This window comes from Caretta caretta, chromosome 3 (assembly GCF_965140235.1).
Source record: "Caretta caretta isolate rCarCar2 chromosome 3, rCarCar1.hap1, whole genome shotgun sequence".
Lineage (NCBI taxonomy): Eukaryota > Metazoa > Chordata > Testudines > Cheloniidae > Caretta > Caretta caretta.
This window is the reverse complement of record NC_134208.1, coordinates 170,413,683-170,429,358: the sequence shown is the minus strand read 5'-3', so window position 1 is coordinate 170,429,358 and position 15,676 is coordinate 170,413,683. Positions and strand designations below refer to the sequence as shown.

The window sequence follows — 15,676 nt, the reverse complement described above, 5'->3', positions numbered from 1 at the left end:
CATCCATTCACAAAACTTCCTAAATGTTTTTTTAAAATCCTCACAGCCACTCTTGTTAATCTGATACTATGCCACAGTTACAAACCAATACAAAACCACGTCCAGAACTATGTAGACTGTAACTTATGAAAGCAACACAAACCCAATAAATTTAGCTAAGTTAAGGCTTGTTTTTCAGGTTCAGATCTGTGGGTAGTGAAAGGGAGGCAGCTGTGGTTGAGAAAAGGATGTGATGAGTGGAGTGTAGAAGATTTGTTGAATTACTTATTGTATACTTCCTTATGTTTTATGTTTTTTTGTTGGTGAGATAAGCAGTCTAACCTTAACTCAGTGTTAAGTGGCATTTTTTGTGTGGGAACGTATACTGAAGAGTGAAAACTAAAAATATTTTTTGTCACATTTAATGAACGAGGACTTGAAAATACAAACACGCTACTTGTGAAAACATATTTTTCCAGGTCTGGAAAGAGGTCTGGCCATGTTTGGAAGAGAACAGAAAACTGGTATTTGTGCGCCACCATTTGTATATAAACTTCGTGTTTAACGACCCATTTCAAGTCATATAGCACTTGAGGTTTATTATCCTTGAGGAGTCTTTTCTTGGGGACTCAAGCTCTAAATTCAGTCCCTGCTTCCTGAGGATAGCTCTCTTCTTTGTGTACATTGATATATATTTCTCCACACCTGTTATTTGTGACATCCAGCTCTCTAACTGGTTCAGTACAGACTTAATTCTAAAACAACTGCACTCTGGTTGGAATATAATTATTATCTTAAACATTACAAAGGATTACTTTTCAAAGCCTCTTTCTATTACTCATGGCAATTAGGACAACCAAGTGAGTTTTACAGCTGTTGCTCTAAAGCTCCAATTAAACAGTGATTTCTTTTGCTTTCCTTTCCTATTTTTTAATACAAAGCCTCGCCTTTTATTATAGCCAAATATACATATAATTTTAATCCAAAACTAGACAAAAAATAAACTTTTAAATGATCAGTTCATTAGCTGTAATTTTAAAGAAACAACTATGATTAACTCATATTTCAAAAGCAAATGTAAACCTCTACATTTTGGATTATAGAAAAGTTCTTATGGACATATAATCATTAATGTACTTAAGCTTAACATTTGACAAGTAGAAGTAGGTGATTATATTACATGTAATACAAGGAAAACAAGACTACCCTATGTCCTTTCAGAATTAATACTAGTTTTATTTCTGAAGCGTCTCCCCATACCTACCACCAAGTCACTCAGAATGATGTATAACAATTCACAATAAAATAAATAGTACAACACACATAAAAATTATTTTGTTTTTGTTTTCTCCCTTTTGGGGTAGTGAACTCAGCTTGGGGATGGGAGGCAAGGGTAAATGGCCTGTTGATAATGAGAACAATTTTACTGTTTGGATGGTAATTACAGTATCAAAATGTATTCTACTATTTGGTTTGAGTTCCGCATTTGGGTATCTAGCTCTGGCATCTGGTTCCCTTCTTAAGTGGTTGTTTTAGGCTGCCCCAGGAGGTGGAGCAATGCTGCTATGGGCTGGGATTTGGAGGCCTGGGGGATGGTAACTTGAGCCCTGTGATAGTGGGAAGGGGGAGACAAAGAGGGGAAAATACATATTATTGAGATGTTTGACTTTGACGTTTTTGGCTTTACCAAAATTGTTCTCGAAAGGAGAGGATGTCAATGGACAATGATCTTGTCCTATTGTCCTGCCGATTAATACAGGTTCAACTTTGAATGAAGTTAGAATGATTCAGGATTCAGTGAAAGATGAGGCCCCTGACTTTGCAGGTTTGCCAAGACTTGCTTGGACAAGACTTCAGCTGAGTATTCAGTGCCAGCATGAGTGGTGTAACTGTTTTGTTTACATCCAACCAAAAATGCAAGAAATCTAGTCCAAAACTGTTCACATATATAGCGTGCTGTGTCTTGCTTCTCTGAGAGTCCTGCAACAGTGTTAAAATGAGATTGGTGTTAGTCTGTTACTCACCCTGCTGCACAATGGAATCCTTCTAGGAGCTGCTCAGGTTGCTCACCATAGTGGGTTTAAAGACACCAAAACTGATAGTAAGAGATTACAGTACATCAATCTCCATGTGGATGACAAGTTCTCTGAAAAAGCTCAGGAGTTCATGGCCATCATGACAATGATGAATCTATGCCAGACATCATGACAATGGTGAATCTATGCCAGATGGTTGCTGGATCAACTCATATGCTGGGCAGTACTCTTGATATGGTGTTTGGAATAGGAGTACCAGAGTAGTCAGTTGCCTTAGTGGATGATAGCTATCTGCTTAGACTAGACTGATGTTGGTTGTTTGAGGAAACAACCAGAACAGATGACAAAGAAAATTTTTGCCTGCCTGAATTAGGCAAATTGTTGATGTTGATCATTTGTGGAACAGGTGCACAATCTAGAAGTCTGGCTAGATTCCAAGCTATCAGAAGATCAGGCAGCAACTACAATCAAATCAGTTTTTCCCCCTCTCTACCCTGCCTATTATATGCAGTGAAAAAATTGAAACTGTTTCTATCAGGTTTAGACCTTGCAGTTGTCTTCTGCACCTTTGCCACCTCCAAATTAGACTGCCCAATGTGCTCTAGATGGGACTACATTTTAAATCTATCCAAAGACTGATGCTGGTGCAAGGCTCAGCAGCTAATTTAGAAACCTTGCCATTAGCACATTTTACTCATGGTTCTGGATCTACACTGGCTACTTGTTAAATACGAGGTAGAATTTAAAATGTTGATTTTAACCTGGAAAGCCCTACTTAACCTAGACCCTACTTACTGGAGAGACCATCTGTCTCCCTGTACTATACTGTCAAAATTGTATCAGTGGGTGCACCCGAGCTAGAGCCCCACTACTGTAAGAGAGAGTGCGCAGCTGGCAGTGTGTTAACCAAGAGGTCCCCTCAGTTTTGGAACTCTCTCCCCTCCCCTGAATGTCTGAAATAGTCAGAATGTATTGATGATCAGGGCATACTGCAAGGGTCATGTTATTTTCTCTAGCTACGAAGGACTAGTAAGGCTTTGTCCAGATAGATTAAATATGCTTTTTGCTGCAGTTTTATTGTTGGTTGTTGTGACTATCACCATTAATGGTTGAAGGCTGATTACTGGAAGAATCTCTTTCGCAATTGTACATTTAAGGATCATCAAAAACACCTAGAGTAAGGGACAAATACTCCTTTTAATTGGCAAATAAAATAAACATATAAAACTACAGTGAGAGAATGAATAAAAGCATTCTCCTTATAACAATGACTGCGTAGGGAAAAATAGGGAATGCATAAGGATATAAGCACATAAGGATATCAACAATGGTTATGTAAAAGTAATACAAAAGAAACTGGGGGAAAAAAAGTAAGATATTTAAAATTGACCTGTGACGGTAACGGATTGGAATAGAGGCCAAGGCGAAAATAAGTTCCACATCTTAGGGTCCACCACAGTAAAGGCACAATCAGCATTTGACATACACCGTTCAGGATGTAGCTCAAGTAGGCAATATTAAAGATGTAATTCAGAAGCTAAACACCAGTGGGTTGCAACAAAAAAGCAGAAACATGATGGAGCATCTGCTGTTGAGTAGAATTGTAGCAGGAAAAACATTAAATAAAAGGGAGACAACATGAGTAGATAATGGGAGTCAAAGGAAATCCTGTGTTCATTTTTGACTCTCCCATTATTTCATTGAGAGATTGTGGGTACATCACTTAATTTCAAGTTTTTATTAGTGGCCTCTATTTTTGGGTGTTCAGCTGCAAACACCTAGGCCCTCATTTCCAAGTTATCTAGGTACTTACATGATTCCCTCTAGTAACACAGTATCTTTTCAGAGGTGCTGAGCACCAGCTGCTCACAATTGGAGTTTTAGGTGTTCAACTCTTCTGAAAATCAGGATCAATGTGCTTGAAGTTGTGCAGCCAGAAATGGAAGCATTCAAAATTAAAGGCCACTTTGGAAAATTTGGCTCACAATAACTTTGACCTCAGTTTCACCATTTGTTAAAAGAGAATAATATCACTTACCCATCTTTAAGTCATTTTTATATTTTTGAATAAATGCAAAGTAGTAATTGCTGTAGTATACTTCCACTGCTAAATTATTTTGGACCCTATTCTCTCCTAAGTGAGAATAATCCTGAGGAAAATAGAAACTGCATCTTTTTACTTGAGAGCTTCCCCTCTAATTCTTCCATCTGGGAGACAGGGTTTACCCTGGCCCTTGCTCCAGAAGTGCCAGGAAATTTGGCCGACAAATTCTCAGAAGTCTTCAATGAATCTTAAGGCTTTCATTAAAAGCCAGAACCCTTTAGACTGAGGCCCAGTGCACATGCACATGAACCATCTGGTCACATGTAAAGTCCCATTGACTTCAAGAACTACTCAACATGAATAAGGGTTGCAACGTTGGGCTCTAAATAATTAAACAAACACTGGCAGACAAAAGAAACTGTACTTTTCTGACCTGATCCCTACACTTTATTCGGGCCCAGTTCTTGCTCATTTTTTCATTCTCGTAAAAAAATGTGCAAGATTGGGCCATTGTTTTGAGCCAAGTATGATAACTAGCTCTCCATGAGCCAAACTGTTAACTTTTTCAGTTTTTATAGCAGAGAATCATTGTGTAATCCCTGTAAATGGAGATGTGAAGCTATGGGACAGTCTTTGTTTCATGATGTCACTAACTTGAAAAATACTGCAGTAGGAATCTGTTCCACATGCAATGATATGGAACCTGCATTTAAGATAGTGGCATGGAAGATTGGGTCCTATTTATTTATAAATAAATGCGTTAACACTGTCTTATATATCTTCATTATTTAACAAAGGGTTAGATATTCAAAACACAATCTTCAGTTGAGACCAAATATATGACTACTTTGCACTTATAAAATCTATCAACCAAGGATCTCGAAGTGCTTTACAAATGTGACAATTAGCTAACTTTCACAATACACCTATAAAGCAGATGACTACTATAACTATTTTACAGAAGGAGAAACTGTAGCAGAGAAGTTTAGGGGCAAACATTCAAAAGTTGCCTCTAGTTTTGCATGCCTCCATTTTTGGATGCTCAGCTTTAGACACCTAAGGCCAAATTTTCAGAGGAGCTGAGGAGCTGCGCACTCGCAACTCCAGTTGAAGTCAGTGGGAACTGCAGGAACTCAGTATCTGAAAATCAGTCTCCAGGTATCACAAGCTGGGCACTCAAAATTAGCAGAGAGAATTAAAAATTTGGGACTTAACCAATTGAATCACACAGAGAGTCAGTGCCAGGAACAGAAGCACATCTTGTGTCTTCCAGACTAAGCCCCAGATCTGTGCTAACTTCCTCCCTGCAAACATGAAGTTTCACCGCTAAAACGTTTTGAAAGAGATTTGAGCATGTGAAACACAGGTTTACAACAAAAGTGGAATTTCAGACTTAATAATGTTTGCCATTTAAAACTCTATAATAAATGGAAGATACTAGATTATTTTTTTATAAAGGGTTTCAACCATGGTACACATTTGACTGTTAAATTTTCATAATACTAAAGGTACAGTTAAAGTCTGATTTCAAAAAATAACTGAATTTAAATGCAAAATAAAAAGAACTAAAAGCTTAATCCACAGAATGCTAAATCTCTAGTCTATCATTATCCACAGCAGCATGGGAGGTAGTAATGCAATCTTTCCCATACTGCCCTGCTGATGCTCCTTGACAAGAAAAACCACTTCTAAGGCTAAAAGCGTAGAGCAGTCTAAATTCCAATTCAATCCTTAGCTTCTTCAATGATATCATCATGTTGCCAGGTAATATTGTGATGATGGTTTTCACCACTAGGAACTAGGCTGAATTTCATGTATTCCATACAGAAACCAATAGTAAACTGATAACTACTTTCAGTCATTACTGAGGCCAGATTAAACCAAGGACCCACATGTGAAAGACTTCATAACCCATTACTCCTCATCTAATTTTATCTAACAATTTAGGCTTTTTCTGGATTATCTACAGTACCTGTGAGAGCTTTCACTGTTGCATTGGAGAATCTGAGCCACCCTGTTCCATATGCATAATAAAAATCAGAATGAAAAGCAGCAGGATCCAGACTTGAAATCAATGGAACTACTTATATAATGGGAATATACCGTAGACAGTTTTCAGATTTCAGTATTTTAGGGTTTTTTCAAATTTCCAATATATATTAGAAGGGAGTTGCCCATATTACAGACTAATGACCTGCAACATTTTAAATTCAACTCCATTTAATTCCGTTAAATTCCACCTGTTTATATCAGGAAAAAATTTGGTCCTCAGTATTTAGTTTTAATTTTAAATTAGAAATATAAACAAAAGTCCTAAAACATTAAAAGCAGCCCAAACAGGTATCCTATGTCAACTCCTAGTGTCACATTCTAGTTGATTGAAAAAGTAATGTACGTTAAAGGAGCCATGTCTAATCACCTTCACCAGGGCTTCGCAGGAGAAAATACAAAAAGTAATGTGGAAAAGGCTAGGGCATATTCCTCTTCAATACGTTGTCTCTGCAGAGCCACAACATAAGAATCACATGCCTGGCTAGGGGTGACCAGATGTCCCGATTTTATAGGGATAGTCCCAATTTTGGGGTCTTTTTCTTATATAGGCTCCTATTACTCCACACCCCCATCCCGATTTTTCACATTTGCTTTCTGGTCACCCTATGTCTGGCCTTGCAGACACAGAAACAGAAACTTGAGTAGTAAGAACCAGTGGGGATGGACCTATCCTTCAAGCGTACAGTACACAGACAAAGGTATACATATCCAAAAGGAAGAGAACAAAGTGGGAAAAATCAGGGTGTCAACAGGACCAATAGAAGGGTTTGAAGTCTCTATCCAATAAAGGAAAAAAAGTGCTTCCGGAGGAGACCTATACCAAGTTTCAGCTCACAATGAATTATAATGAATTTAAAAATTCTGGAAATAGGAATTAATAATGGAAATATTAACACAATATCCTAATTATATATATGCTGGCAGGAATTGTCTTTGTAAGTGCTTCTATCGTGATTACTTTGGCTTTTTGAAAAGATTTGATAAATTATATTTACAAAACAAAATATGAAACGGCATTAAAATAGAACAGAATTTTATACAGAGCTTTTCACGTGCAAAGTATCCAAAAGTGCTTTCAATAATGTGTTAGGTACTAGGGGCCTGATTCTCGTTTTCAGTAAGGCCCTTTTAAAATATGTAAAGTGTGCAGTGTAAAAAGGTCTTAAAGTAAGTGTAAATATAATTCATATGCTCACTTTAAGGCCCCATCAGAGTTCCAGAGCTGTGTAAAAGGGCCTTAGTGTAAATGAGAATCAGACCCTCATGGTGCAACAGTTGTGTAGACCAATGCAGCATCCATTATGCAGCACCTGTTATGCAGCCATCAGCAATTCACACACTGTCAAGCCTGAACCCTAGACTCAGAACAATGCAGGACTCCTATGCCCACACAGAGCCACATTATCCATGTTTCTTGGTGGTGCAGCTTTGGGTCTTTGATAAAACAATCCTATTTGACAGACAGATACTGCTGGACAGATTTATAGAGTTATTCCCTGTAGTTTTTAAGTAGTGACAAAAGTGCAATGCAATCTTTAACTTTCACCTGAACAGTACTATATGGCACAGTTGTAGTGGCAAATTATGAAACCAACTTCTGACTTGGAACTTGAACCCAGATACCTAATTCTCCCCTCAAATAAAGGGATGCAACTTCCACTGATTTCAGTAGTAACTGTACCAGTGTAACTGAGAAGAGAATTGGGCCCTTTAAGGGTATGTCTATGCGGCAGCTCGGAGAGAGCCTCCAAGCCCAGGTAGACAGACTCACACCAGCAGGACTTGAGCTAGTATACTAAAAAAGCAGTGTGGACCTTGTTGGTCAGGCTGCAGTTCAGACTCTCAAGCCCACCCAGCCCCCTAGCCTTGAGAGCCCAAGCCTCAATGTCCAGACTGCTATTGTTAGCATGCTAGCTCAAGCCCCCAAGTCTGTCTTCCCCAGGCTGGGAGGCTTATTCCCAGCCGCAGTGTAGACATACCCATAATGACTTTCTTACCCAAAAAAAAAAAAAAGAGCGTTACACTGATAACTTAAGGTTAATTTTTAAGAACATATTTCCCTAAAAAAATGTAACCTCTATTAATTAGAACGGTTATCCAAATTAATGTGCTCAAAGGACATAGTTTAATATTTTTGTACTAGTGGAATCAACATTCTAACGTATTCCTCTGTCCACTGGTTCTTTCTTCAAGAGGCCATGAATCAATAAATCAAAAAAACAAATCAATAAAGCATTTCAAATGTAGATAATGTTCTATACCTGTAACAATGTGATAAAGATTAAGCAGGGCTTGGGAGCATGTTTAATACAAGTGACATTTAAGAGCTCCATAGGGCTGGTGCATGCTCAGTACAGGTGAACGCCTGTCTAAAGCACTGACAGCTTTGTGGTTAACAGAATGTTCAAAGACTTCAGCAGCACCTAAAAAGCTCTGCTGTTTGCACATGCTCAGTAATTTCAGAAGCTTAGAGCTAAACCAAGCCAGGATGGATTGTCAAAGAGACAACGAAAGGCATCTTCCTAACCACAGGCCCATTCACCTGCCAAATTTCAAGTTCCCCACTCAAAAGCATGAAGCCACTAGAACTCTTCAAAGAAACAGTTTCAAAAAAATAAGATTGGCAAAACTACCTATTTTTCTCTAACCATGGTCTCAGAAATAGCTACACTGTTTTTGCTGAAATTCCCCCCAGAATTCAGTCTGAGGCAAAGAACAAGCATTGAAAATTTCAACTCAAATGGTTAAAGTTTGGTAATGTTATAAACAGAAAGCAGGGGCTTAAAATAAAACGTGCAACCTTAAATAGAGGTGTCACAGCCAGGCCTGAATGTGATTTTCTCGGTACTCCTACAAAAAATACTGTACTAATAATTATTTATTGAAATCTGAAATTCTAAATGAGGAAAGGAAAGTTGTAACTTCTAGATGAGAAAATTGAAGGAAAGGATTTTGTTGCTCCTTTCTCTGTAACCTTTCATTACTAGTATGCAGTGTCACCCTCTGATATCCATGTAACTCACTGGTACAAAACTACTTTGGTTAGCCTCTTAACACCATAGTTCATTTGTGTGGCTTAACAGTGTCAAAAAAATTCCATTCTCTATGTGAATCTCATACTCACAAATACAGTTGGCTCTTGCTACTTTGTACCATCAGTAAACCGCAGGAAGTTACCCTGGTGAGATTACCAAGTTTTGTGAGTAAAGAATAAAAAATATTACATCACAAGCAGTACTTATTTAATGTATTTTGACAAATGTAGTTTAGTGTCTGGTTATTTCGGACATTTCCTCCAGCACAAAACAATTGATTGTACACAATTTTGTAAAGGTAATGAAGTCTTCGTAACTTGAGACTTCAATACTGCACTCTCAAAAGCTCTCTCCTGAGATGCTGAGAAATGGTACGAGACTACTGTTTTTTGTCAAAGTTATCGTGTTCATGGATAAGTGCTTTTATCATTGTACACTTGCATTATTTGTGTTGCCTACATCAGTGACAGCATAAGGTTGGAAACTCTGCCTGTCACATGACAACATACATCTCCCTCTTATTTTAATAACAGAAACAAGAAAAAATAATAATGTTGAAGGAAAATTTTATTTATTTTTACACTAAGCTCATTGCACCTAATTAATGTCTGATATAACTCCACAGCAGTTACATCAGGGATGGATTTGTTTCCGCTGTTAATTGGCATAAGCGTCTCTCTAGGACATGTTTATATATTTCAGTTAACTTATATTTTATACTGACAAAATTCCTACAAAACAGGAAAAAAATGAGAGGCTTTCAGAATTTCTTTCTAGTTTTCATGATTTCAGCACCCTCCTTTTCCAAAGCCTAAGAGATATTTCTTATAAGATTCAAAAACTCTTATGTTCCTTTACAAGCAGAATTCTGGACCCATTAACTTTGCAGTGTTGAGACAGCTAAGTGCTGGAATGCATTAAACACTACATTACCCTTCTATATTCCATCTGAATAGACTATTACCTCTGGTATGCTGGAAATCAATTACAAGAAAGCAATATGACTCCACTGCAATTACTGTGTTACTTTCGCCTCACGCTTACAAACCTGCTGAGAAGTACTTATCTCACTAGACAAACATTCATCCTTCAATTTTTAAATCATAACATCAAAGTTATTCCACCAATACCCCCTCTCCATTGCAATGCAGAACCCTTCAAAACTTAAGCTTTTGCAAAACAAGAAAGAAGGGCATTTCACTGCCTTCCTTCTTTACTGCCTCTTCCTTCAAGGTCCAAAATGGATTGTCTTTAATACATGCAAGGTCCCGTCCAGATACTCCTTAGTAGCTAATGCTGTAATTTTACTTTTGACACAAAAATCAAACCCAGTCTCTCCAATAAACAAAATATTATAGCTTGCAAAGTCAGTCAGATTCAATGCCCACTCCTAACTGTGACAGGCAATCTGTTATAGCAGACAAAAAACAGATTATTTTCCAAATAAAAGATATCAAACCCAGACCACTTTCTCTGAGTATTTCACATTTTCATTTTAATGGATTGTTTCTGAGGTTGTCGGGGGGGATTTTATAATTGTTTATATTTTATGCATTTTCTACATTCAAGGAGGAAGATGGCAAGTGGTAGAACTGAACAGGTGTTAAGATTTATTTTTTTATAAAGCAATCTTCCTCATACTATATAAACTTCCTTTGTGTTACAGAACATCAGTTTAACCAAAAAATATATGTTCTGCTGAGAATTGCCAATTCACAGCGACAGCGGACTATATTTCTACCGTGAAGCCAGCAAGCTTACTTTATTTCTGTAGCTTCAGCAACAAACATACTTCAAAAATATGCCTTGACTGTAAAATAAATTTAAGAAACAGAGTAAAAAGAATAACAGAGTGAGAGAAATCCTTGGTAGTTCTATATTTTTGCAACAGCTTCCTACCTCTAAACACATTAGGACTCACATGCACACCCTTCACCTGTACCCTTCCCTTCGGGATAAAACAGAGAGACAAGAAGTCAGATGCACAATCATGAAAAACACAACTGCAATGGTGCAGTCAAACTGAGCATTTGCACCTATAAATAGCTACTTAGATCCCTGTTTATTTGTGCCTCCAAATACTCCATTTGCAAATTTGACTTTTTGAAAAAGGTCACTCGATCCCTGATAATAGTTCTGAGGAGCATGTGCAGTGCCATCAGCCAGCATCACATAGCTGCACCAAATGAAATTTAGTACAGGAAGTACTACAAATGTTTGTCTTATCTATACCACTTTGATACTGGAGCCTCCTTAAGCCCTAGGTATCCAGTGTACTCGGTCTTAATTTTGATAGTACTTTCAATACCTGTCCATTTATTCTGTAAGTTCCTTCAGGGGCACAGCCCAGGTCTTCCTCTTTGTAGTCTACTGGGCCAAGACATTCACAATACACAGAAATTCACAATAAAAATAACATAATTCAGTGGGCAGCCATCACTCGCTTAGGCCAGACTTTATTTTGAACGTCAAATACATTCTAGTCGCGACAACACCCCAGACTGCAAATTATTTACAAGAAGTCACGGAAGGAAGAAAACAGGGAGCGGGAAGAAAACCTCCCTGCAGCCCATCTTCAAAGCGACCGGACAGGCGACCGGAAGAGGCTCTGCAGAGGGAACAGGCCGCGGGGGGGGGGGGGGAGGGTTGTCATGGCAGGGGAGAGGGGATCAGGGTTATTTCGGCTCTGGCCCCTTATTGCTCCTGCTGTGGGGTTACCCCGGCCCGCGCCTGACGCGCAGCCCCAGCCCCGCTCTCCTCCGGCTGCTCTCAGCAGACTCCCCCCGCCCGGGGGGCGCTGACGCTGACGCAGGAAGGCCCCGGCTAGGGGACCGCAGCACGCAGCTGAGGGAAGGGACCGGTCAGAGGGGGGAGCCGACGCTCCGTCACCCCCGCGGGGGTCTCTCCTGACGGGCGAAGCCGAGGCTGCCCCCGTGCCTGGCCCAGCCGCGAGCAGGCGGCTGCTGAGCGGAGGAGCAGGGCCACGCCGCGCGGCCGGCGAGTAGCGCGCGCACCTGCTGCTACTGGTCGCGCGGCCTCCTCCGCCGGGCTCAGCAGGGGACCGGCCCCGCGCGCTGGCGGGGGAGGGGGTCACGCGGGGTTATTTACGGCCTGGCTCTAATTTCGGAAGCCCAATAACAACAAACCCACAGGCGGCCACGTCTAATGCGGAGACTCACCCGTCCCGCAGAGAGGCGCCGGCCCCTTTAAAAACACACGAGGCCCCGCCCATCCCCCCCGCCTTAAAGGCCGGCCGCCAATCGCGGGCGGGGACCCAGCCCAGGGTGCCGGGAGCCAATGAGCAGGCCGCTTAGTGAGAGGCGGAGCGGCGGGACGGGAGAGAAGATGGAGGCGGCGGCGGCAGCAGAGCGGGGTCCGGCAGCTCCGGGCGGCGGCGGCGGGGCTGCCCCTCTGGGGCCGCGGGCGGCGGCGGCGGTGCCGGAGCGGCTGCAGCGGCGGGAAGCGGAGCGGCAGCGGGAAGCGGAGCGGCGGCGGCAGGAGAAGGCGGCCCAGGCGGTGCAGGAGGAGCAGAGCGGGTTCTTCGCGGCCGCCTTCTCCCGGGAGCGGGCGGCCATCGAGGCGCTGCTGGGGCCCGGCCCGGGCCAGGCGGAGGAGGATGCGGCGGGCCAGACCGAGTCGCTGGAGGAGGCGGCTGCCCGGCTGCAAGGGCTGCAGAAGCTCCTCACCGACAGTGTCCGCTTCCTGGCGCCGTACGAGGTGCGGCAGGGGCAGGAGGCGCTGAGTCGGCTCCAGGCGGCCTTGGCGGCCAGGCGCCAGCAGCTGCAGCCCAAGAAGCGATTCGCCTTCCGGGCCCGCAGGAAGGAGGCGGAGTCCGCCCCGCCGCCTGCCCCGGCCGGCCAGCTGCCCTCGGAGTCCGCCCCGCCGGCCGGCCAGCTGCCCGCGGAAGGCGAAGGGAGCGGCCCCCCGCTGTGCGGCTTCAGCCGGGCCGAGGCCCAGACGCTGGAGCTCGGCCCCTCGGAACTGCTGCAGCGCGATGTGCTCCTGGCCGACCTGACCGACTGCCGGGTGCTGCTCCGCGGCAACCCCAACACGCTCCGGGTGCGGGACTGCCGGGGCTGCACCGTGCTCTGTGGCCCCGTCTCCACCTCGGTGCTGGTGGACGGGTGTAGCGACTGCCTCCTGGCGCTGGCCTGCCAGCAGCTCCGCACCCACCGCACCCGGGACGCCCGGATCTACGTGCAGGTGACCAGCCGGGCTATGGTGGAGGACTGCAGCGGCGTCCGCTTCGCCCCCTACACTTGGAGCTACCCAGGCATCGAGGACGACTACGAGTCCTCCGGGCTGGACAGAGGCAGGAATAACTGGAACTTGGTGGATGACTTTGACTGGCTGGCCAGAGATGAGCCCTCGCCTAACTGGAGCGTGATCCCTGAGCAGGAGAGAATCACCCAGTGGGACTGAATGGGGGCTGCAAAGGAAACACTTTCCGGTCTCTGAGACTGCAGAGGAAACTTGTGACTGATCAGCAGGTCCCAGCAGAGCTGCAAATAAAACTAACATTGATTTATTCTAAAACAACAATAGCAGTTTGTGGGTCTTCAAATGCTGAATTATAATGTGGGATTAAACTGCTTGTTCTAAACTGCTGTAAATTGATGTGCTATGCTAGAGGCTGGTAACCACTGCAGTATCCCTGTGACAACTCTTTATGGTTTCTGTGATTTGTATGCTGATCCTCTAAATAGAGGTATGCTGTTGCCTACTTTTTGTTCAACAAGATAAAATCTGAATTGCCTTATGGTAATGTACACTTCAGTGGATCAGGAAATACAATGCTCAGACTCCAGAGTTCTATAGCCTATTACAAGCTGCGACCCTGTCTAGGAAAAAATGTTTGTTCTTCATGGTTGGTAATATGGTAAAAGCTTTTCAGAGAGGTGGAATTTTTTCGTTAGCCTAGTGCTGTCTACGCTGGGGTTTAGGTTGACTTAAATTCACTCTCCTGAGATGTAGAATTCACACCCCTAAGCTATATAGCTAGGTCAGCCTAAATTTTCAGCATAGACCAGGCCTAGGATTTACTTTGATCTGCTAACATGGATGAAAACTACAATTTGCCTTGTCTGCCTAGGCTTTTAGGATATGTTGGCCAACAGGTAAGGACCTCCCTGTTTTCCTGGTGGAGACTAACCCTACACTCAAGGTTTTGATCTCCAGTTAACTCAAGGTAAATACGTTCATAAATGCTAATCTGGGTGCTAAAGGGCAAATGTTTGTAGCCTGAAATAGCTATTCGGGAAATATCCAGATTGGCAATTAATGTTTGTAATGGCTAATCTGTTGATGAGGTAAAAAGTAGTGTAAACAATTTCTTAGAGTGCACATATTTAAGGTATGCAATAGATGATTGGTACCACCAGGGTCTTGCTCTAGTAATATGGTACATTTGCCTAAAGGGGTTGAATTGCTGTGAAATTGTTTTTGGTGGGGGAAGGAGAGGAAGAATCTTAACCACAAACTCTTGCTCTACTGTCTGTACTGCTGCCTTTACTTTTTGTATAGGCAAGTTGCATAGGCTATTTACCAAAACCTATTATGGTGAAGATGTGGCAGTAGACTTTCAGAAAGCACATTGTGTAGCATTATGTACTTACATTAGAAGACAATATGGAACAGTCTGCAAGCCTTTGTCCTTTTAAAAAAAAACACCAAACTATATACAGGAACTGCCATTAAAAGCACTCTGTTTACAAGTAGGACAGATGGTATAGAGTGTGGAAATTTGAAACAACTGCCTTGTTCAAAGGTCATTTCATTGTAACATTCCTACACCTAAGAACATTTCTACTCTAAAATATTAGTGTAGATAAATATAAACACTGCCTTGCCTACTGAAAAAAACAAACCCTGCTCTCTGGGCTGAAGTGCAATGTTTTAAAACATCAAACACATTCATAATCATGATAAGGCAGCATCTATTTGAAGGTACTCTACCTGACTGTTTTTAAAGAACAAATATAGTGTCACCTATTCTGTGTTTTTTTTTTTTCCAGAATAAAGTTGTTACCCTCTCATTTACAGTTTAACTTGTATGGGGTTGGGGGTATTTTCACAACTTTGTAGTTTTGTTTCTTACACTAATTTACATCTTCAGACTCACAGTTTCAGGTATAATACCATGAATGTACTTTAGCAACTGTATTTAACTCAATCCTTTTTTGTCTGATTTTCTGCTGATGTTGAAACTGTTTTGGCAGTCTAATGAATATGTTCCAAGAAAATAGTTCTCAGGGGTCTGTACGTATTGTATCTTTAAAGGGACATTATAAAATGTCACATCTCAAATGTTGTAGCTTTATTTTGTAGGCTCTATGTGTATAAAGAATCAGTGGTGCAGAATTCCCCAGGAGTAATCAACAAAGGGAGGAAAGACTAAAGATGGGTTACAGAGACTAAAATTTAGGTGTTATATGGAGATAGGTGGTAGGCACTGTCTCAAAAATCACTGAAGTGAGTTGCCCATTTTTAATGCGTCCTCTTCCATAAAGTGCTTCACTCTTAAGAAAGTT

General features: G+C 41.9%; 2 protein-coding genes across 3 annotated transcripts in view; one reads left to right on the top strand and one right to left on the bottom strand.

Moving 5' to 3' along the window:
• The window catches only part of BICRAL (BICRA like chromatin remodeling complex associated protein), a 70,620-nt gene extending 58,221 nt beyond the window's left edge, over positions 1 to 12,399 (bottom strand). The window contains exon 1 of one of the 2 annotated variants that reach the window (XM_048843036.2): positions 12,326 to 12,399. The gene's annotated coding sequence lies outside the window, so the exon portion shown is untranslated. Of the gene's footprint in view, positions 1 to 11,454; positions 11,787 to 12,325 lie in introns of those variants that run through there. The other variant, XM_048843037.2, reaches the window with a different exon arrangement.
• TBCC (tubulin folding cofactor C) lies at positions 12,334 to 15,452 on the top strand. Its single transcript, XM_048843040.2, has one exon. It carries the CDS (start codon positions 12,444 to 12,446, stop codon positions 13,566 to 13,568), a length of 1,125 nt encoding a protein of 374 aa, XP_048698997.2. The 5' UTR covers positions 12,334 to 12,443; the 3' UTR covers positions 13,569 to 15,452.
• Positions 15,453 to 15,676: the final 224 nt, after the last annotated feature.

Bases quoted from the DNA above. Each gene is read 5' to 3' on its own strand.
- TBCC (XM_048843040.2), top strand. From the start codon at position 12,444: ATGAGCAGGCCGCTTAGTGAGAGGCGGAGCGGCGGGACGGGAGAGAAG.